A 24,001-nucleotide genomic window follows, 5' to 3' on the forward strand; every position below is an offset into this window, starting at 1 on the left:
ATATGATATGATATGTCTTAATATCTATATTTATTGTTAAGGAAAACAAAAGTTCTCATACTGTGATCAGCACAGCAGTATTGGTGCTGTGCTCTGGGACACTGGAGAAGCAGAGCTCAATTCACACTTGGATAACCTCCTGTTCCCTCCTGCCTCATACTTGATCCATAAAAACCATCTGACCTTTTAGGAAGAACCAGGCTTGCTCTAAGTGTCCAACAGGATTAATAGATGACTGTGAGCATAGGCTCCTGGGCTGCAAAGCATCCTTTCACCTGACTCATCTGGGCTCATGGGTAGGAAGGAGGATGCCTCGTAGATTTTTCATCTTACAGGGAGTTTAACCCACATTCCTTAGAGGCCAATCTTCATGCCTCCCCACTTCAGATCAGAGATTTGGAAACCCCAATTTGAAGTGACTTTCTCAAGTTCCTAAAATGAGATTGAGCAGAACCTTAAATGGTTATTGGGTTTCCCAGGAGGAAATCTTGCTTCCCTTTGCAGCAGCAGCAAATAACAACCAGGCAGCAGCTGCACTGGGGGCACGGCACATCCAGGCCAGTCCAAGACTCAGAGCAGTGCTTCGCGAACATCCATTGGCCTGGCAAGAGGAGCTGACCACGTTGGTTGTCAAAATGCACATAATCCTTGAAGTTTACAGGGCACCCTGACACAGAGAACCTGATCTGAGCTTCACAGTCGACGTCATGGGATAGAAATTTCCACCACGTTACAGATAAGGAATGGCTTCCTCAGTGGCTCAGTGGTAAAGAATTTGCCTGCAATACAGTAGCCGAAGGTTATGTGAGTTCAATTCCTGGGTTGGGAAGATCTCCTGGAGGAGGGCAGGGCAACCCACTCCAGTATTCTTGCCTGGAGAATCTCATGGACAGAGGAGCCTGACAGTCCATAGCGCCACAAAGAGTCAGACACAACTGAAGCGACTGAGTACGTAGGCAGAGACGAGGAAACCACACAGAGCTGTGGCTTGTTGTCAGTGGTGTGGCCGAGGTCATACAGTTCAAAGGTGTTAAAGTCAGAATTCAAACCCAGATCTTCAGGCTCCAAAGCTTATGCTTATTCTTCCCACTGCATCCTACTGGCCGTGAGGCAGGAGATAGATGGGCCTCAGGCCGAATAGTTTCTCCCCTGTGGACAGAAACTCCATAACAGCAGGATCATGGAGGAGGCTGGACCCTGTCCAGATAAAAGATAAAAGACCACACATTCCTCATTCTCGAAGTCAAGGAGACCTCCATGACTACACATGCACAGAAAGGCTCCTTGGGAGTCAAAAATGGGAAGGGGTACCACCCATAGTAAGTGATGTCAACCTACCCATAGGTCTCTTCCCTAGAATCCATCTTGGCTAAGAGATGTGCACACACACAGGGGAGGACCCTAAGATACACCCAATACAGACTCAGAACCAGGCACAGCAAGATGACTGGCCAAAGGAAACCCAGAAGAAATGCCCCGTAAAAGTAATTCAAACTACTGTTCTGTCTCCCTGAGCCCACCTGCATGTCTGTCTGCATGTACCCTTTTTCCTCCTAATAAACACATTACCTAATAAACACTGTTTCCCTCCTGTCTATATGTGCAAATTCATTTCCACGTAGCTGACAGGCCAGGGCCTTGTCACTGGCCACTGGCCCTGGTGGTCTAGTGGCGAGGATTCAGCGATCTCACTGTCGTGGCCTGACTTCAAACTCTGGCCAGGAACCCTGCTTCAAGCCACTGCACCTGAGGCCACCCAAGAGCAGGCACAGGCCAGTGGTTCCCTCTCATGCATCCATCTATTCATTTTTCAAATACTTATCACAAGTCTTCAGTGTAAAGTTCTAACAGAAGAAATGAACAGGGACTTCCCCAGTGTACTAGAAGACTCCGCACTTCTAGTACAGAGGGCGAGGGTTCGATCCCTGGTTGGGGAACTGAGATCCCACATGTCAGGTGGTGTGGCCAAAAAAAAAAGAATAAAATAAAATAATTTTAAAAAGGAGAGATGGACAAAAGCTATTTAACAGGAAACCAATATATTACAGCAGGGTATTTCTGATGGGCAAGGGTCTCAGGACCTGAAAAGATGTTTTCTTATGCATTCTTTTTATTTCCCTCACTCAGCTTAAAACCCAGTATTCAAAAAATTAAGATCATGTCATCTGGTTCCATCACTTCATGGAAAATAGAGGGGAAACAACGGAAACAGTGACAGATTTTATTTTCTTGGGCTCCAAAATCACTGCAGATGGTGACTGCTGCTGCTGCTGCTGCTAAGTAGCTTTAGTCGTGTCTGACTCTGTGTGACCCCATAGATGGCAGCCCACCAGGCTCCTCTGTCCCTGGGATTCTCCAGGCAAGAATACTGGAATGGGTTGCCGTTTCCTTCTCCAACTTATGCATGCATGCTAAGTCGTTTTAGTCATATCCAACTGTGTGCAACCCTATCAACAGCAGCCCTCCAGGCTTCTCTTTCCACAGGATTCTCCAAGCAAGAATACTGGAGTGGGTTGCCATTTCCTTCTCCCGCAGATGGTGATTGCAGCCATGAAATTAAAAGATGCCTGCTCCTTAGAAGGAAAGCTATGACAAATCTAGACAGTGTACTAAAAACCAGAAACATCACTTTGCCAACAAAGGTCTATATAGTAAAGCTATGGTTTTTCCAGTAGTCATGTACGGATGTGAGAGGCAGACCATAAAGAAGGCTGAGCACTGAAGAATTGATGCTTTCAAACTGTGGTGCTGGAGAAGACTCTTGAGAGTCCCTTGGACAGCAAGGAGATCAAACCAGTAAATCCTAAAGGAAGTCAACCCTGAATATTATTTGAGGGACTGATGCTGAAACTCAAGCTCCAATATTGTGGTCATCTGATACAAAGAGCCGACTCATTGAAAAAGACCCTGATGCTGGAAAAGATTAAAGGCATGAAGAGAAGGGGATGACAGAGGACGAGATGGTTGGATGGTATCACTGACTCAATGGACATGAGTTTGAGCAAGCTCTGGGAGATGGTGAAGGACAGGGAAGCCTGGCATGCTGCAGTCCATGGGGTCACAAAGAGGTGGACATGTCTGAGTTACTGAACAACAGCAACATTTCCCTCCTTCTTAAAAATGTAAATTCTAACAACCCTGAGAATCTTGTTTGGTGCCTAGTCCCCAAGGGCCTGGAGTAGTGTCAAGCACAGAGCTGGCAGTGATGGTTGTGATGAAGTGAATGAAAGAAGAGGGAGCATCCTTCCTCAGGAAGACCTCTGGGAAGAAACAGCATTGGAGCAGAGACTGAACCTGTGAGGGAGTGAGGACTTCCGAGATTCTGAGACCTGGAACCACAGAGACAAAGGCTCACAGGTGGATCGTGAATGACCTGTTTATGGAACCTATTTATGGCTGATGCAGAGTAACCCCAGGGAGACAGTACAAGATGAAAGAGAAGATAGAGGCAGGCCAGGAAGAATGTGGAGCCAGTGGTTAGAAAAACTAGCTTTCAAAGCCCAGTCCTTTCACTTACTAGCTATGTAACATTGAGATGGTTCCTGAACCTTTTTAAAGTCCTGCCTCCCAGGTTTCTCCAAAAATTAACTGAAATGACACAGGTAAAGCACTTAGCATGCTTGTGGGAAAATGAGGGAAGCATGGTCTCTATCCACCAGGTGCTCACAGCCGTGGTGGGGACAGTCAAGCATATATTGAGGGCTTTCCAGGTGGCTCAGTGGTAAAGAATCCACCTGCCAATGCAGGAGACGCAGGTTTGATCTCTGGGTCTGGAAGATTCCCTGAAGGAAGAAATGGCAACCCACTCCAGTATTTTTGCCTGGAAAATCCCATGAACAGAGGAGCTTGATGAGCTACAGTCCATGGGGTTGCAAAGAGTCAGACACAACTGAGGGACTGAGCATACACACACAGCATTTATTGAGTGCCCTCTCCACGCTGATCACTCTGCTTTACCTCTCTTCCTCACAGCAGTTCTGAAACAGAGCCCTGAACAGCTCCAACACTGTAAGGAGGAAAGTGAGTGTCAGACAAGCTAGGTGAAGTCACCACTACAGGTCTGTCTGACCCCAGTGCTGTTGGCTGTCACCCTGGCACCCTGCCTTTCTAAGCCAGCAGGTAACTGGGAGTATGTCTAGATTACAAAAAGGGGCTTCCAGCTCAGCTGGGCTGTTTCACAGAGGGTAGGGGGGAGAGCATTTCAACTGGCCCTTAAAGAGGTCAGCATCTGCCAGACCAAGGAGGAGAGAAGGGTGTTCTGGCGAAGAGGGCCACCGTCATGGACAAAGGCAGAAAATGGGCTCTGGGAAAGGTGAAGAACCCACTGACCCGTGACCCAAGGCATGGTAGGGGACAGTGGGGGATTCCATTAGGAGCAGATTGCAAAGGCCTCACTGCCCCCTCTCCCAGGCCAAGACGCCTGCAGGCAGCTGGGAGCCGGCCATGACTTTGAAACAGTGGGGGAATAACACGATGAGCTTTGTTTCTGAGGAACTGGGTGAGAACAGGGAGTTCTTGACTTATGCAATACCTGAGGAAAATGCCGCCTGACTTAGAAAGTGTCACCGGGTTTTAATAGAAGGCGGCATTCATCCACTTTCTATCAACAGTCTTTTGGGGCGCTGCGCTGGGGCCTATTTTAGGAACGCACAGCTTTAGAAATGTTTCATAAAAGAGCTGACAGGCCACACGTGGAGCTACCCAGGGAAGACCGGGCCCCAGGTCCCTCTGGGGGTGCCAGGGCGCACCCTCACACCCCTCCCCCAGACCCCAGGCATTACCAGTGGACCCGCGCCTCCGGGGCCTGCTCCTATCTCCCCTCAGGCCAGGATGTGCGTTCCTCTGGATCATTCTGTCTCGGCCCCTTTCCTCTCTCCCCTGGGGCTCCCCACGGTGGTGACACACAGGTTCGTGTGGGAAGTGGGCCCAGGAGGCCGGCAGCTGTGGCCTCTCCAGGGTGGGGGCGCCTCAGGTCAGTGGGTTGCCATGGCAACGCCACAGGCCTTGCCCCAGGGGCCGCTGGGTTCCAGGAAGGGACCTTTGTCCCTGCCTCCAAGGGGCAGCCCCACCCTGGCCCTGCTCTCATTCCATCCCTGGCCCACCAAACAGTGATTTGGCACCGACTGTTTGCCAGGCTCTGAGGCTCTAGTGGTGAACATGCAGCAAGGTCCCTGCTCTCAGAGAGCTTATAATCTGTGGTGGAGATGGAGGAAAACCAATAAACAAGAAGACTTAGAGCACAATGAGTGTCATGAAGAAATGAAGCCAGGGAATAGGATAGAGAGAGATGCGGGTGCGGTTTTAAGGGGCAGGGACACTGAGGGCCTCTCAGAGGAGGTGATGTTGAAGTGCAAAGGCCCAAGGTGGAAGGGGGCTCGAGGGTGTGAGGAAGAGCTGGGAAACCAGTGTGATAGGGGGAGAGGGAAGAAGGGGGAGGGCTGTAGGAAATGAGGTCAGGGAGTTAGGATGCGCGACTTGCTGGCCGGAGTAAGAACCTCATATGTATTCCAAGTGTGCTAAGATTCTGTTGCAGGGTTTGATCAGGTGACATGAACTGCACTGGCTCAGAAAGGACAGCCTTAGCTTGTGAGGGGCCTTACATTCATACATCCCACTGTTTACCAACTCTTTATGGGGTAACTTGTTACAGGCACTCAGCTAGACAGTAGGAACATAGGAGGGAAGAAGACAGGCAGTTTCTGTCTTTGTGGAATGTTAGCGTTTAGTGCGGGAGTCAGCTATTCAATAATCTCACAAATAGAGATGTCATTACCAAGAAAGCCAGGGGAGAGGGGGAAAAAAAGGTCTGGTCTAACCCATGAGAGTCAGAGAAACTTCTCAGAATAAGTAGCATCAAACTGACGGCTGAAGAGTAAGAAGACACATATTCCTACCCCAGGTAAACAGAGGGAGGATGGCAGGAGAGACAGCATGTGCAAAGGCCCCGGGGCTGGCAGGAAAATGACACATTCAAGAACAGGTATTAATTCAACATGTGCTTAATGAGACTGTCCTGCTTAACTAACATTCTGTAAGGTGCTGTGTGGCATGAGCACATAAAAGCACTGCCTCCATACTCAGGGCTGGGTTAAGGAGTCTGGATTCTATTCAGTAGAGGGTTGAGAACCTCTAAAAGTTTTCAAGCAGAGTGTGGCAGAAGCAAATCAGCTCTGTGGGCAGCTCCATCAGGGGCTGCTGAACACAGTCTTAGTGGGGGAGGGAAAGGGAAGCATGAGACCCTACCTCTTATCATCTAAACATGGACACTTCTGATACTGAAAAGCAATGCTGGTAAGAATTTTGCTGGGACCATATACATAAACCAGGTGCTTCCATGGTAGTTCAGATAGTGAAGAATCTGCCTGCAATGCAGGAGACCCAGGTTTGATCCCTGGGTCAGGAAGATCCTCTTGAGAAGGAAATGGCTACCCACTCTAGTATTCTTGCCTAGAGAATTCCATGGACAGAGGAGCATGGCTTGCTACACAGTCCATGGGGTCACAAAGAGTCAGACACGACTGAGCGACTAACACACTGCACATAAACCAGGACTGCCCCAGGCTAACTGGCACTTAAAGTCCCCCTAGTAGGAGGCCACTACAAGAGTTTAAGTCTTCAAGGCTTGATGAGTGAGATGAGAAGAGATAAGAAATGTGTCCTCTTTCTAGCTAACTGTATCCACTCATCTGGCCTAGCCACAGTGTCCCATGTCTCTTCTTGATCTGCTGGGGTCTCAGTCACTGCATTATGTGAGTGAGTCCAAGGTGACACTTTTGCCATCTCCTGGAATGGTGCCTCTCAAAGCAAGCACCATCATCCTCATCAACATCATCATCATAGCAATGACTTGCCCAAGATCACACAGCCTAGCAACTGAGCCAGCTAACTCTAACCTAAGCATTAACTTACGTTTTGTTGTTGTTGTTCAGTTGCTAACTCATGTAAAACTCTGCGACCCCATGGACTGCAGCATGCCAAGCTCCTCAGACCTCTACTATCTCCTGGAGTTTGCTCAAATTCATGTCTATTGAGTCAGTTATGCTATAGAACCATCTCATCCTATGCCGCCCCATTCTCCTTTTGCCTTTAGTCTTTCTCAGCATCAGGATTTTTTCTAGTGAGTCAGCTCTTTGCATCAGATGGCCAAATTTATTGGAGCTTCAGCCTCAGCATCAGTCCTTCCAGTGAATATTCAGGGTTGATTTCCTTTAGGATTAACTGGTTTGATCTTCTTATAGTCCAGGGAACTCTCAAGAGTCTTCTCCAGCACCACAGCTTGAAAGCATCAATTCTTTAGTGTTCAGCCTTTTTTGTGGTCCAATTCTCACATCCACACATGAGTATTGGAAAAACCATAGCTTTGACCATATGGATCTTTGCCAGCTATGTAATATCTCTGCTTTTAAATATGCTATCTAGGTTTGTCATAGATTCCCTTTCAAGGAGCAAGCATCTTTTAATATCATGGCTGCAGTCTCCATCCACAGTGATTTTAGAGCCCAAGAAAATAAAATCTGTCACTGCTTCCACTTTTTCCCATCTACTTGCCATAAAGTGATGGGCCTGAATGCCATGATCTTAGTTTTTTGAATGTTGAATTTTAAGCCAGTTCTTTCACTCTCCTTTTTCACCCTCATGAAGCGGCACTTTGGTTCCTCTTTATTTTTTGCCATTAGAGTGGTACCATCTGCATATCTGAAGTTGTTGATATTTCTCCCGGCAATCTTATGAGACCCATAATTACACGTCTTAGAGTCTCGTTGTGAGCACTAAGCTGTGTCTAAAATAATACCAGACACACAATATGTGCTCAAAAATGTTATTGCCCCTTCTTACTTTAGGAAAACTCAATGTAGAAAACTCTGAAGTGAGCAGAGATTAATAAAGATGTCATTATTTGCAACATAACAAGAATTAGCAAGGGAAGCCCAAGGATACACCAATGCCAATATTTCACAGATCCTGAACTCACCAACAGTTTTCGGAGACTAGAGAAAATTAAACCTAAGATGTTCAGTGCCATCTCCTGTCAAAGATAAATGCAATGTAAAAGCAGCTCCCTGCTCTGAAAATATCCCTGAGAACACCAGAGTTAATGTACATAATTGCTTAAGCAGGTTGGGAAATTGTCATTTTCTCTCCACTTTTAGCAGTGGGGAGAGCATACCTGGAGAGCAGGCGAAACAGGGAAAGGAGTGGCACAGAGCAAGCTGTAGACGCATGGAGCCACCATGAGTCCCAGGCACCTGTTTATGCCTGAGGCACTTTTCTGGTTTGTTTGAATTAATATTGTAGTAGTTAAGGACACGTGACCGTGGGCTCAACTGCAAGGTTCAAGTCAGACTGTCTTGCTGTCACCTTGGGTGAGCAACTCCACTTCCCTGAGCCTCAATTTTTTTTAATCTGCAAAATGGGAGTGGTAATAATGGCACCTCATGGGATTTGTATAGTGAGGCATAGAGTATTTCCATGATAAGCACTATGTAAGTCTTAGCTACCAATAGTGTAATTCTTATATCAGACCCACCTCTCCAGCATTGTTCTTTAGCTCCTTCCTGTTATCATTCTGTTTGATACTTGGATCTCTTGGTGCATGGCCTGGGAAGCCAAGAGGGCATTAATTCTAATCCTCCCCTTAAAAGGGGCTAGGTAAACTCCACAACCCGGGGCAAATTACTTAACCTCACGGACCTCAATTTTCTTCCTATATTAAAAATATCTACCCCGTGAGGTTATTATGAGGATTAGGAGAATAACATGCTCCTAATATTAGTACTTAGTACTAATATGCTTAGTACTTAATATTAGTACTTAGTACTAATATGCTCCTAAGAATAAGCTCCTTAAGAGCTGACTGTACCTGATTCCCCACTCTTAGGACAGCGCTTGGCACAGAAGAGCAGCTCAATGAGGAGAGAAGAGGAAGGGAAAGAAATAAATGAATGAAGCACCAGCTCCATGCCTGGTTCACAGGGGCTCAGTGAATCTGCAGTTAATCTATCAAGGACTTGCTTGCACAAAGCCTTGAGTCAGGCTTTCTAGAAAGCAGGCAGAGAGATGCAGCATTCCTCACAATATGAAAGAGGGGTTGATTAATATCTTAAATAAATACTTACTGAGTGCTGACTTGTGTCAGACACTCTGGCAGGTGCTTTGCACTTCACTAAGCACAGAGAATAATGACACGGGTGGAAATCTTGAGAAACAAAGGAAGAAGCATCAAGTAAACACGGAAAACGAGGATGGGAAGTATGTACACTGAGAGCCGAAGTTAAGCCAGTCAGAACTTGAGGCACAAGGGAAGCCCCCAGCCCCTTCCCTGGAACTGCCTGTTTTTAATTTGTGTGGAGATGGCCTGGCTTCCAAAAATGCAACTAGCTTTGGTAGCATAACAACCTCAGTTTGGATACTCTTGCCATTTGAAGCAATGCAGGAGATGCAGGTTTGATCCCTGGGTCAGGAAGATCCCTTGGAGAAGGAAATGGCAACCTACTCCAGTATTCTTGCCTGAGAAATCCCATGGACAGAGGAGCCTGGTGGGCTACATTCCATAATGTCGCAAAGAGTCAGACACAACTTAGCGGCTAAACAACAACAACAAAAATGAACCAATGCACGTGACTGAATCCCATGGAGTGACCATTTCCCTAAGTACAGGATGGGAATGATCCTGCCCAGGTCACAGGCTTATGAGGTCACGTGTTGAAAAGACTGAACATCGTGGAAGTGCTGTGGAAAGTGTTTTCTTCTCCTATGCAGTCTTGGGCAGAGGGCAGAGACAGGGAGTGGAGAGAAGCCCTTGGAAGCTATTACAGGGACTCAAGGAGAAGCAAGTCCTCAAAAGCCCTTTGTTTATTGAGCTTTTACAACATGCAAAGGCCCTGTGCAGACCCCTTTATATGGACTAATTCATTTAATGTTCACAATACCCTATAAGGTAGGTGCTATGCATGGCCCCACCTTACTGACAAGCAAACTGAGGCTCAGAGAGGTCACATGACTTGCTGAGTTCAGATTATCTAGCCCATGGCAAAGCCAGTTCTTACTAAGCCTGTGGGATTCCAGGGCCAGAGCAGTTAATGATTATATCAGTGATGGCAAACGATAACATGCTATGCAGTGGAAGGGGCTGGCTGTAATTTTAACAACCAAGGTTTTTATGCCTAACCAAGCAGTGATAAAGAATCTGCCCACCAATGCAGGAGACACGGATTTGATCCCTGGGTTGGGAAGATCCCTTGGAGTATGAAATGGCAACCCATTCCAGTATTCTTGCTTGGAAAATACTATGGACAGAGGAGCCTGCTTGGGCTGCAGTCCGTGGAGTCACAGAGTTGGACTTGACTGAGCGCACACACGTGCATTATAAGGAAAAGCAGGCAGTCTGTGAGTAAATAGGTATGAAGCCTTTGATGATGTAAGGTGTCAAATTGGCCAGAGTGACTGGCAGGCGAGAAATACCTTCCCAGCGGTGGTGCCAGGTTGAACTCAGATGAAAGGAATACATGGTATGAAGGGACCCCCACAGGAAGGAGCCCCTTTGAATGCCTTCGGTCAGCAGCCTTGGCCAAAGTCATCTCTCAAAGACATCTCTAAGATCTCCTTCTAACTCCTGGTCTTAGGCGGCAAGGAGGCAGTCTGATTTTGAAATCAGAAAAATTGGTGTTCAAATCTTCATTTGCCGCTAGCTGTTTGGCTTGGAGATGTTACCTGGGCTCTCTGCACCTCAATTTCCTCTTCTACAAGATGGGTAACTAATGCCACAAGTTGGGTATGAGAATTAATTGAGTTAACATGCATAAGCATTTCACACAGTGATTGGAAAAGGTTATAAATGTTATTAACTTGCTATTCAATTTCAAAAAATGAGTCACTTTGTTAAAAAAGCAACGAATAATTTTGAAAATAGCTCATTAGGTCAGCCTGCCATTAATTACCAAAATAATTTCAGTGTACTTTTCTCCTTCCCTCCCTCTGTCTATTTCTTCCTTCTTTCTCTCTTCATTCCCTTTCCCTTCTCGAAAATAATCTATGTATCAATATATAGTCTCCAGGTACTATGTACAATTAGATGGATTTTGTGTTTTTTTCCCCCCCTTTCTTCTTTTTAAATCACCTTTCAATACCAAGAAAAACTTTAAACAAAACACAAACCCACTGGGAATGCTATCTTTAGGTTCCTCATCTCTTGGACCTCTCTGGATCCCCTCTGCCCAGTGTGATTTCCCAGCTGTGCTCAGGGCTCAGCCGGCCTCTGAGTGATTCTCATGCCTGGTACGGTGTGGCAGGGACCAGCTCCAGGCAGGCAGCCCTCCTGGCTCCCAGTGCCTCTGGGGTGCCCTGCAAGGTAACACAGGCAGAGAACACTCTGCAGCCTGGGCACCCAGAGGAAACCCCAACGAAACAGAGAAATAATTCATTCTTCTAATCACAGCAAAGTTTTCAAACTTTAAAACAGAGCCTTGATTAGAAGAAAAGCTGTGGGTTTTTTTTTTTTTTTTTCCTAAAAGCCTGGCATTTCTGAAAAGGTCCCCTACCCAAACCACAGCAACCTCAAAAACTTTGCCCACTGAGTCGAAAATAAAAGTTCACGGAGACCAAAGGCTCTCTCACAACAACAGCTCAATGCTTTAGAAATCTTCTTTTCAATGTTTAAAAATTTGAACATTTTAACTGAGGGCCTCAAGCCGTCTGGAATCTTTTTCCTTGTAAAACTCCCAGAGCTTTCTCAGCCAAAGTTACTTATTTTTTTATGATGTCTAATAATGCTTTATGGATAAACTATGTTGGTTGTGTAAAAGACATCATCAAGTAAAAGAAAAAAACTAAAAACAAATTTTAGCTGTTTTAGTAGTTGCATAAGGATGACATAAAATTAGTTATTTTCTTTTTGATCGAATAAAGAGCTTACAGAGGCATCCAAATTCTCCCCCAACTCTAGATTTTTTATCAGCAATGAAACTGAACACTACAAAGAAAACATGTCAAAATGTTTAATAGGTCAATTCCATCATAAATATATGTGAGTTTATGCTATGAGCCCAATTCTGGAATTTTATAAGACCCCAATAACTTCAATAGGAATTTCACTTACCCATGAGCATTTAGAAGCAGTACACAAATTATAAATACAGTACATGCATGAACACCCCTAATTTAGACTAATCATTTGGGGAAAAGATGATGTGGAATATCATCAATATATCTCAAATATCTCCCATGCTCATTTTTGAAAAATTATAAATCCTGTAATTGTAACATTCAAAGAAACACTTCCTTCTTCAAAAGTCTAATATCAGCTTGAAATGACTTCACAGCAGTCACAAGATTCAAAATAAACATGTTGACATGTTTCTCCACCAGATGCACTTGTGCCTCAAAAATTAGTTGCGGCATGATTAGCAACCACTAATCACTCTTAAGATTATTCAAATGACAGTCCAAAATCTAGTTCAGGAGTAGTTCACTTGTGTGTTCACTGATAGTGCACTTCCTTCAACACGATGGATTCAGAGGATCAGTGCTTATGAAGTAGTAATTCTCCTTTCCGGTTAAATACAAACCTGCTGCATTCATCAATCTCACTTAGGCTGCGTCTAAACAATGCTGACCTTTAGCACAAATCGGTTGTCAGAAAACACGCAGGACACTAAGCCCTAACCAACCTTCACTGGGTTGCAGCCTTTTCAAAAGCTTTCTCATTATCGCCTTAAATTAAAGCAAAACAATCACAACAAGATAAACCCAACACATACAGATTCACCTGTCTGCTGATGATTTTTGATTTCTCAGAGGCAGATTATGCTTTTATATTTCACTGAGGATTAACCAACCACAAAAGCAGAAACTATACACCCATTTTAAAGAACTTCTGCTCTGAGCATCAGACAACAGGGACCACACAACCTACGGGCACAGGTCAATCCAGTCCTTGTTGCCCAAATTTGGACCCTGTGAGGACGTAAGGGCCAAATTGCATTCTTCTCTGCTTTGTGTGATCTTTCTCTCTTAAAGAAAGCTGTTTAATATTTCAAAAACTAAAAAAACCACAATGTAGATAAAATCAAGTTGTAAAAACAGAAAGAGAACAAATGGACATTTTCTCCTCACAGTAGAAAAATATGCAAGAAAGGCAAAAAGGACTAAACGGGTTTCCTGTTAAAACGAGTTTCAGAGAAAGACTCACTTGAAATTGAATTCTTTACTTCTTGAAAACCAAGTGTAAAATGGTTCAGTCTTTAGAAGAGTGATGCCTACAAGTATGGAGGGGGTGGATGAAGAACATAGGCCATCACCTTCCAGAACAGAGAGGGCATCGGGGTTGTGCAAGGAGGCTTCTCTGACAGCTCCATGCAACTCTCTTCCAGGAGTCACATCCCAGTCAACAGGTGTTGCTTCTACAAAGACACATTTTCCTCTTCCTTTAACAAACTGGAAAACACAAAGGTAAAACCATGGCGAACAGAAGCATGAAAATGCCTTGTTCATGGAAAAGGTAGAGAAATGAAAATAAGATGAATCCCTCAGTCCAATCCTCTTAGAAAAGAATTATTTATCCTGACATGAGAATTGAGACTACTGGGGGGCTTCCCCAGTAGCTCAGTGGTAAAGAATCTACCTGCAGTGGAGGAGACGAAAGAGACACGGGTTCGATCCCTGGGTTGAGAAGATCACCTGAAGGAGGAAATGGCAACCCACTCCAGTATTCTTGCCTGGAGAATCCCATGGACAGAGGAGCCTGGCGGGCTACAGTCCATGGGGTGGCAGAGAGTTGGATACAACTGAAGCGAGTGAGCAACGCACCACACTTAGTACAGAAAACATCTAGATATGCAGAAACAATCTAAATTTTTTCAGGATTCTTTTCCCCTTTTCCCAACTAGACACCTAGAATTTGGCAGAGAAAGACCAGATAGTTATTTTTAATAATAATAAGATCTGCCACTTACTGAGCAATTTCTAGGAGCCAAGTCGGAGGAGGCAATGGCACCCCACTCCAGTACTCTTGCCTGGAAAATCCCATGGATGGAGGAGCCTGGAAGGCTGCAGTCCATGGGGTCGCTGAGGGTCGGACACGACTGAGCAACTTCACTTTCACTTTTCACTTTCATGCATTGGAGAAAGAAATGGCAACCCACTCCAGTGTTCTTGCCCAGAGAATCCCAGGGACGGGGAAGCCTGGTGGGCTGCCATCTATGGGGTCACACAGAGTTGGACATGACTGAAGTGACTTAGCAAAAAAAGAAAAAAGCTTAAAGTGCACAATCTCATCATATCCTCTTTTTGTTCTTATTGAAGTATAGTTGACATACAATATTGTAAGTTTCAAGTGTACAACACAGTGATCTGACAATCATATACATTCCCACACAATCACCATGACAAGTCCAGTAGCCATCTGTCACCATACAAAATTATTACAGTGTTATTGACTACATCCCTGTGACTTATTCATTTTATAGCCACAGCTTGTATTTCTTAATCCTCTTCACCTATTTCACCCAACAACCTCTCCCTCCCTGGCTGCTTATATTCTATGAAGAACACTGGAAGGTAAGGAGGGGATTTTTCACACAGAAATAAGGAAAGCAAGGCTTAGAGAAGTTAGGTCATTTTCCCCGGGTCACACAGCAAGCAAGTGACTGAGTTGAGATTTCAGTCTTGGCAAAGCCCATGTTCTTTTCATTAAGTCACACCCACATCCACCTGAAGTCATGGATTAACACACATATGTGTGAATGACTTCTAGCTGCAATATATCGTTTGTTAAATTACCAAAAGGCTACATAAATAATCACAGTACTGAATGGCTTCTGCCTCATTTGTGTATCTTGGTTGTGTCTATATATGAGCATGAATGAAGCCTAGACATTCACAAAGTGAATGATAAACTTCAAATGAATCCCAACAGTGCATTTCACATCTGGAGTAAAGAGATGTCCCCTTTTTTTAGTTCTACCAGTTTACTGCTCCCAACCCATCTCCCTCTACCCTTATGCATGCATGCTCAGTCATGTAACCCCACGGACTACAGCCCGCCAGGCTCCTCTGTCCATGGACTTATCCAGACAAGAATACTGGAGTGGGTTACCATTTCCTTCTCCAAGAGATGTCCTTTTTTTGTCCTTATTTTTGCCAACAACAATTTAAAATTTTGTCTCCACAGTATAAAGGACTATCCTTACACTTTCTTATGGGGAGATAATAGCATGTTTTGCTAAAATGATATGAACTTAGTTGGACATCCTGTTCAACACAACCCTCTCCCTTGCTAAAACAAAAAAGAAGAAAAAGATATTACAGCCTTGTAACCAACAGTGTGGAATACTTATTGGTTAGGATACTTATCCACTTTAAGGACATCCTTTATCTGCCTCCATTTTCCAATGTATAAAATGGAGTGGATAATAATAGCGCCCCTAATATATACTTTAAAATATAACTAATAATGAATTTAAAGTGCTTAGTACACGTCTGGCATATGAAAGGCATTTGACAACCATTAGCTTTAAAAACGAAAACAAAAAGCTAGATGTATTACTTGCCTTCTTTCCCAGGAAACTATAGCACACACAATTAAGATCAATCTTGCTCCCCATGCTGTCAAGGTGCATCTCAGCTTAGCTTCTAGAGTTCAGAAACTTTCTTGTTTTGAGCCTGTTAGTTTCTTCCTTCAAACTGTGAGTGATAATAGTTTCTTCTTCATAGCATTATTGTAAGCATTATTTAGATAATGCATTTAAATTAAAATGCTTATCAAAGACATATAGTAAGTATTGAATATATGCTACCTGGTACCACTTTTACATTGCATACTCACAACAGTCCTATCAAACCATTCTATCAGTTCCATAAGTAAGTTGAAGCCCAGCAATATCAAGCTTCCAGACCAAAGACACACAGCTCCGTGGGGCAGAAGGGCACCCTGTGAGAGGCAGCAACCTACCCACCACCACGCTCTATCTTCCTTCATCTGGAGAACATCTTCTCCTCATAGTATGTATCACTGGCTGAGATTATTTTGGTATTTATCTGTTTGTCTGTCTAGAATGTATGCTCCAGAGGAGCAGAGATGGCATTTTTTAAGCCCAGCATTTAGCAGAATGCAGGGCAGGCACATAGAAGACACATAGAATTCTTGAATGGAGGAATGAAACAAGCTAACATTTGCCCAAAGGCTGTACCCAACCGTTTTGAGGCACTGCTCCCTACCACTGCCATCATTTAAAACCCTCTTCAAACCCAGATCACATGACAGCTTCAGCGAGGTTTTCTCTGGAGCGTGAGGGCACAACATTCCTTGCTCTTTCACTTTCATCCATGCATTTCCTTCTCACCAAGTTGGATTCAAACCCACCTGGTGGCCAGCGTCATCACCAAGCCACACCAGGCTAGCACTCTATGAGTGTCCAGCTGAAACAGCCTGGGTGGAGAGAGGGAATGGGCTTTCCCAACCTGGCCTCTGATCTAGCTCTGCCAGGTACTAGTTGTGACCCCCATGGAAGTTCCAGACCCTCTTTCATCCTAAAATGGGACAACACAGAATTGTGATCAGCCGTAAGTGGCTAAGGGCTTCCCAGGTGGCCCTAGTGAATCTGCCTGCCAATGCGGGAGACGCAAGAGACACAGGTTCGATCCCTGGGTGGGGAAAATCCCCTGGAATAGGAGATGGCAACCCATGCAAGAGACATGGGTTCGCTTCCTGCATCACAAAGATTCCCTGGAGGAAGAGATGGCAACTCACTCCAGTATTCTTGTCTAGAAAATTCCATGGACAGAGGAGCCTGGTGGGCTATAGTCCATGGGGTTGTAGAGAGTTAGACATGACTGAGCGACTAAGCACACACATAAATGGCTAATGTGTGGGAAAATGCCCTAAACACGGTTGCCATATGGTAGATAGTCAAAAACACAGAGCATGCTTTCCTCCAGGCCCCAAGGGGACCTTTTTTTTCTGTCCCTTGTAGCACTCACCACTCTAAATATGCCCATACCGTCCCTCATCAAAACTTTTTCAAGTCCTTAACAGCAGGGACTTAGGCCTTATTCATCTCCAGGCACTGCCACCCAACAGGTGCTCAGTCAGTGAGACAGACTAAAATTTCCATAAAATAAAATAAAAACTCTGATAAATTCATCCAAAGTCTTTTTTGTTTTTTTTTTTTACTTTTACTTTTACCCAACACCTCCAAATTATCTTTGAGTTACTCTCTTCCCCTAGCCTTGATAAAACTGCAAGTATCTTGAGTGGGAAAGAAACAACATCAGAGATCCAACCCCGCTCTCCTGACACACACACACACACCTTTCCATCCTGCAGAGCTGTGGAGCCCTAGGGGCAGCTGAAGACTGTCCCAAAAGGCCTGTACAACAGGCAGGGGCAAGCAATCAGGGGCCTAGGCAAGTGGAGACCTGACTCTCTGGCATCCAACTTGTGATGTCACTGTTCCATATCTTTTCAGCCGTTTTTTTTTTTTTTTGCACAGACACCAGGCAAACACAAGCATCAACTTGACTTAAAATCACTACCTTGCCGTGTTGAAAATGGAAGAGAAACCCTGTGCCTGATGCAGGTCACAAAAAATGCCTCTCTCGTGGGGTGCCTATGAGGCTCAGTGTGTGATAAACTAACGACTTTATAAACCAAGTCCCAGGCAGAGTTCACAGACACACAGGCATGTAAATGAACTACAAACTCTCAGACAGACCATGGCAGTCTCTATATCCAATCTGTTCATTTACAGATGAGGCCACAGAATCTGGAGAGAAGGGAAGGACTCCTCTGCTGAATGTATCACCAGGAGTGGCCAAGTGTGAGAACAGCCTCATCTCTTCCTAAAAGCTTAAGCAATGGAGAGTAAAGTCTGGTTTTCTTTTGATGGTAGCATCTCGTCACATGGGCCAGTGTGTCTTCTTATCCAGCGTAGGTGAGGGTCTGTGATGGTGGCTTCATCACCTAGAGGCATTTTAATGTTCCTTAAATCGACCCTAGGCACAGCCCCATAAAACCTAATGCCTTAAGGAATGCTCCTTAGGTGTAATTGACAAAGGCAATCATAGGCCTTTAAAAAGGGGTTATCCAAGGTTCTTGACTCTTAAAATCCTAAATGACTTGTAAAACTATTTTAGTATATTATTAGTTTGAGGAGAGATTCACTCACTGTGCAGTGGATCACAGTTGGGATAGTGGTAACCTGGCCTCTATGGTAGAGAAGAATCCGTCTAACTTGTCAGAAAATCCCAGTCTGGGAGTTGTCTAACCCTTCATTTTACAGACAATTAAAATTAATCTTGGAAAGGCTCAAAGATTTATCCAAAGTGCTTCAGTCAGAATTATAACCTGGAGCTTTCCCCACTGCACAAAAGAGTAAAAGAATCCATAGAATCTTCCCTTTACTACCCGTCCCATTCTTACAAAATTTCTGACCAGGCACCTCCTACTCTTCTCTTTCCCGCATTATTCTAAGCCCTCACTTTTTCAGATACCGTTTAAGAAGTGGGGCTGAGAAATTCATCTGGGGCGACCCATGGGTCCAGTGGAAGAAATGCCAGAACCTTTCACATTGGAGAGCCTGTGGCTCGCGGGGGAGGCGGGCATACTGCCCAGCTGGCGCCTAACCTTGGGATGGGGAAGGAGGCTGGACGAGAACCCGGAGGAGGAGGGGTGGCGGGGTGGGGGCAGAGGCGGAATGAGAAAAGGTGTAGCTGCTGGAGAGAAATTAGAGACCTCGGGGCCTCTGGGAAGCAGGACGGTCCGGCTCTCACACAGCGGCAGGGAGGCCCCGTGCGAACTCCTCTCTCCTCCGCGTACTCGGCCTTTTGTTGTCGGCCTCTGCCTCTGGCTCCCGCTCATGCCCTCCGGTCCCCTGCCCCCCTGAAGTCACCCCAACTGCACTCATAATATTTTGCTTTGCGCTGGGTCTGTTTTCCACCACCAACTTCCAGCAGTCTCCATGGCGACGCGCTGGGGAGGGGAGCGCGCGCAGCTATGGAAATCCCAGGGCCTAGCCGCGCGGCGGCCACAGCAAACTTTTCCGGGTCTCCAGGACCTGCAGGCCGGGTGGGAAAGCGCGATGTCCTGGGCCACTTGCACCAAGTCGCAAGCCGTACTCCGGGATCCCCGGCTGCACGCTGTGCTGCCTAGTGCTGCAGCCACACGGCTAGGGGACCTGGGGACCACGCGGCTCTTACTGGATCCTGATGCCAAACCCAGACGCCGGAACTTGGCAGGTGGCGAGGGAGGAGCGAGCATGCCTCCTTTACGGGACACACACACAGGTCCAACGAGGGCTAGATAGTCCGGGTTGGACGTGAGGGCAAAGTTCAGAGCTCCGATCCTTGTTCCCCAAGCCCGCAGTCCGGGTCCCAGGGCCAGAAAAAGCGGCTCCTTTCCTAGGGCCGTGCCTGGGAGAGGATGGAGGAGGCCTAGAGCCCCGTCCCACCTGGGCGCTCCCTGTCCCGTTGCCCCACGCCAAAGCCACTGAATGTCCCCACCTGCAGGCCCACGGAGCCAGGTCGGGCCTTGTTTTGAGCCGGGAGCCTGTAGACCAGAGTGCCTTCCCGCCGTTGTGGTCCAGGGGCCTCAAAGCAGGCTCTAGGGGTGCGTTGGCGGCTCTGGATTTTGGAGTTCCAGGTGGAAAGCGGGTAGAGGCAGACGTCTCTAGGTCGGGCTCATCAGTGCCCGTCGCTAAGGCGCCATCCCGTTTAACAAGAAACAATTCTTCTGTTGCGTAGGCGACCAACCTGGCCCCGGCCCACTTTGCACAAGTTCTCTGTGGCCTAAAATTCGACCTACTTTCCCTCCTCTCGTTCTCGAATCTCCAGGCACCTTGAGTAACTGAGCAACGCTCGCCTGTCAGAACCGCCGGGATTGGACCCACAGGCCACCAACATGTAGGCGCGGCGGCGGTCCGCGTGGGGACGGCTGGCCACCCCGGGATCCGCGAGGCTTTGCGCGGTGCGGGACTTCTGCGCGAGCCGGGAACAATATCACTGCCAACAGCGCACCGGCCGGACGGCGCGTCCCGGGCCCCACGCGCGCGCCTGTGGCCCCCACCGCCTCCCCGGGCTCGGCCGCGCCGCGGAGCTCCGGGGAGAGCGGCTCAGCTTTGTGGCGCTCGGCGGCGGGCTAGCCCAGGGCCCAGAGGCTCGCGCCGGCGGCTCCCCAGCCTCCTCCGACGGGGCCATTGTCTTAGACCCGCACTTGCTGAGTATTTGGGGAAAACTCGAGGAATATATTACCAGCTCCGTGTGCAGAACAAAGGGGCGCGTTGCCGCAGGTCACGCTGAAGTGGCCCCCAGGCGGAACACTAGAGCCCCGGCCCCTGCAAAACCGTCCTGCCGGGCCCGAGGCACGTTGCGGGAATTTTCCTCTTAAGAGTAGGGGACGGTGGCCTGGCCCGCCGGCCTCTCTGACCCGGGATGCTCCGGAGTTCGCCTCAGCACTTGCTGCTAATCGATTGTGTCAGCCTTTTCGGAGTGAAATACTACTAACAATAATATTCGTGGCTCGGCCCTAGATTTGCGCACAATCTGCCGTTAAAGGAGCAGAATCGAACTGCTCCAAGGAGCGCTGGTCCCAGCTAGCCGGGAAGAAAGGAACCTTTACATAACAAGGGAAACTCCAAAGAAAAGTTAATGGGATTAAATTCTCTGGAAGCGAGGTGAGGGAAGGTTCTGGACCGGACCGCGCCGAGCCAGCTGCACTTCCCTCGCCGTCGGTTTTGCAAACCCGCATGAGAATGTCACTTGGTGCGCCTCGTGTCATTTCGTCCCGCTGGGTTTCCCAGAACTTTTTGAGTTCCCCAGAACTTTTTGAGTTCAGGATGGCCATCTAGCCATCCACTCCCTTCCCCTTTGGTGGATGGGAGAAAAGTTTTCAGAACCCGTTGGGGTGTCTGCATTAAGTAAAAGTGACAAGGTGTCTCCATGCCCACAAGATAGAACAGAAAACAGAAGCTCTCCACAACCCCGCAGCTATCCCAGGATGCACAGAGAAGTTCCAGTCCTGTTGAGGGGGATGCTAAAACCCCCAGCTGGGCTGTGCTGGTGTGGCGCACAGACACCTCAAGTCCTGCGTGGACCCCTTGCAAATATCAACACTTGGCCCCAAACCATGCAGACATGGGTTTAGTTTTGTTCAAGGATATTCACTTCTAAAATTGGGGTGCTCAGGACATGCATGGTGGCACAAATACTTCTCATGGAAGTATGGAGGGAAGGGATCCTTTCTCTCTCTGGGCGCCGTCTTTACCGCCAGCGGAGAGGACCCAGTTAGGGCTGGCCCCGCACTCGGTAGCCAGTCGCAGGGCAGGTAACCCTTCTCTTTGCCTTCATTTGTCACTGCATATAGTAAGGAAGGCTGTGGGGGTCAGCCCATCCCCACTCCCAGGGGGCCCACACCCACTTGGCGGGGACCGAAAAGGAGAGGTTTGATCTCTTGAGATCAGAAATAGACAATTTTCCTGGAAAATCAAAGATACCCCTGGCCAGAGGGTGGTGGGCATCTTGGCCACCAGGGCCCCAGCAGAAGCTAGAAGGGGCTGGAAACCTTTCTGCAAGAATGGGAAGAAGAACATCTGGCCGATGCCCGAATGACCCCTACTCCCAGTCCACATTCATTTCCAGCCTGCAGGTGGAGGTGGGGATGCCGTCGCGTGTTTGTTTATTTGCTCAGGGAAGAGAGGCGCGTGTGTTAAGGATGGCAGAGGCTGGAAGGCACTTGTTGCTCCGCGCGGCAAAGTCCAGCAGCGGATGGATGCTCCTAGGCGTTCTCCCAAGCATCGCGTCAAGCTGCTGTCTCGGCCCAGGCTGCTCTCACGGCTTGTTTCTGCCTCTCCAAGAAACTCCGAGGCTGCAACCTAGCCGGGATAGGAGTGCACTGGTTGGAAGACGGCAATTGAGGGTTGTCCTTGTTCAGTCGCTAAGTCATGCCCGACTCTCTGCAACTGAAGGAGGAGGTGAATTTCCGGAGAATTTCTTCCACCTGGAAGGGGCGTAGGGAGCACAATTCTGATATAGAAGTTTGGCGGCTCCTCAAACGTACTAGAGCTGCGAGGCTCTACTGGAAAAAGAACCGAGACGCTGGGCTTTTTCGTTGTAAAAGATGCCTTGGCTTACTTTCTCCGTGGTTACGGACGGCCGCGACCCCCAAACCTGGCGCCTCCAGCCAACAGAACCCAAAGTGCCGAGCAGTTTGCAGACCCAGACGCCAGGCCTTGCCAGCCGCGCAGCATCCTGTTCTCTTCCGTAGAGTTACTGTCCCCAAGCAGAACGCATCGTCAGGTACTCCTTCCGGCCAAGGAGGCTGCACCGCGCTTCGGACTGCCCAGGGCCCCCTCCTCCCGACCGGGCGCGGATTCCCCAGGACCACCGGGCTCGCCTCTGCCACTCCCTCCAGCTGCGCATCTCCACCAGTTGGAGCCTCTGTCCCCACCTCCCAGGCGCTGTGCAGAGCCGTCGCCCTCCCCCGCCTCTGGGGCGTTCCGCTCGGCTTCCTGGCCCCAGCCACCAGCCTCGGAACGCACCGCTATTCCGGGACCCCCAAACCGGGGGAGGAGCTGGACCCAGGAGGGGGCGGTCGGCTCGCAAAGTTTCTGCAAGTGGCACCTCGAGCTCGCCGCGAACCAGCGAATCTTTACTTAACTTTATGTCCAGGGCAAGCGAAAGCGCACTCCACAGCGCGCGCACACACATTTACACACACACAATCACACGTTTACACACACTCACAACTTCCACGCATCCGCTTACACACATCGCGCATCGCACGAGATTGAGAACTTCTGCACGCTCCATTATTTCCTGGGGTTCCACTGTCAAGTTGACCCTTCTGAACTTTTTGCGACTCTTTCTGAAGTTCCCCTTCTACCTCTTCTTTCCCTCCCAATGTCTACCCCCAACCCCCACCAGTAGGACTAACCTGTGGAATCCATGTCGGGTTCCTCCAGTAACCCACAATGCATGCTCTTCCCATGGACAGCACAGGCGCCCCCCAAAAATCCTGATGTTTGGGGATCCCCTGTGCTAGAGCTGCCCAGGGAGAAAGGGAGGAAGGAGGGAAGGAAAGACGCAGAGAGTCCAAGGATGTAAGGATAGAAAGAAGGAAAGGAAAAGGCAGAAAGAGAAAGAAGAAAGGAGAGAGAGAGAGAAGGGAAAGAGCTCGGAGAAGGGGGAGCGAGAAAGAGCGAGCCAGAGAGGGGACACTCAGTAATCCAGCCGGGCAAAGCCAAACCCGTCAAAATGTTTGCGGATGTTTCATGGGAAAAAGCATCATTTTATAGGAGCCCCGATGGGAGCAATGTCATTGATAGGCCAGCCGGCCTGATGAATGGCCGCTCGTCAGATGGGGCCGTGGCGAGGCGCACTGTGAAGCCCATTGTGGGCCTGTTTTGAATAAGAAAAGCCGCCTCCGAAAAGGGGGGCTCAGAGCGACGCAATCCCAGCCCTCCGACTTCCCCCTTCTATTATAGCATTAGCAACGTTTTTCTTATTTAAAGTTCCAGAGGCCTTCTCCAGCCTTCGCCCGGCACTCATTACAGGCGAAATCAAAATTGGCTTAGATGTGGCCCCCTCCCCCTCTGCCTACCCCTCCCCCGATCCGGCCCGGCACCGCGCAGGCATGGGAAGGGGGTGAGGGGGCGGCGGCAGGGGACCCCGAGGAGCCTGGGGAGTCGCCTACGCGGCCACGAGTGGGCCCCACTTCTTTCCTTCTCCTCTTGTGGCCCCCGCCCCAGGTTTGGTCCCGGGTTAGATTCTGAGTGGGAGCCTTGGGGATGAAACAAGCCTTGTCCCAGCCACGTGGATCCACGGACACGCGTGGGGAGGGTGGAGAGCTGAGGGGGGAGGGGAGGGGGCACTATGGCCCTAGGACCCCAGCCCCACCCCCAACCTGGGCGGCGACAAGGCCGCTTGGCCGCGGCGGGGGGGCGGGGGGGGGGTTGACTCATCCCCCTCCAGAACTTTCCGTCTTCTGGGTATATCTGTCTCCTTCCCCGGTCCC

At 48.2% G+C, this 24,001-nt stretch overlaps 1 protein-coding gene across 2 annotated transcripts in view; it reads right to left on the reverse strand.

Annotated features, from left to right (window-relative positions):
- The window catches only part of RFX4 (regulatory factor X4), a 172,319-nt gene extending 148,933 nt beyond the window's left edge, over nt 1–23,386 (reverse strand). The window contains exon 1 of one of the 2 annotated variants that reach the window (XM_027541886.1): nt 22,922–23,386. In XM_027541886.1, coding sequence (XP_027397687.1) covers nt 22,922–22,964 — 43 coding nt within the window. In that variant the 5' untranslated portion in view covers nt 22,965–23,386. The remainder of the gene's footprint in view (nt 1–22,921) is intronic. The other variant, XM_027541887.1, reaches the window with a different exon arrangement.
- Nucleotides 23,387–24,001: the final 615 nt, after the last annotated feature.

Source organism: Bos indicus x Bos taurus, chromosome 5 (genome assembly GCF_003369695.1).
Source record: "Bos indicus x Bos taurus breed Angus x Brahman F1 hybrid chromosome 5, Bos_hybrid_MaternalHap_v2.0, whole genome shotgun sequence".
Classification (NCBI taxonomy): Eukaryota; Metazoa; Chordata; class Mammalia; order Artiodactyla; family Bovidae; genus Bos; species Bos indicus x Bos taurus.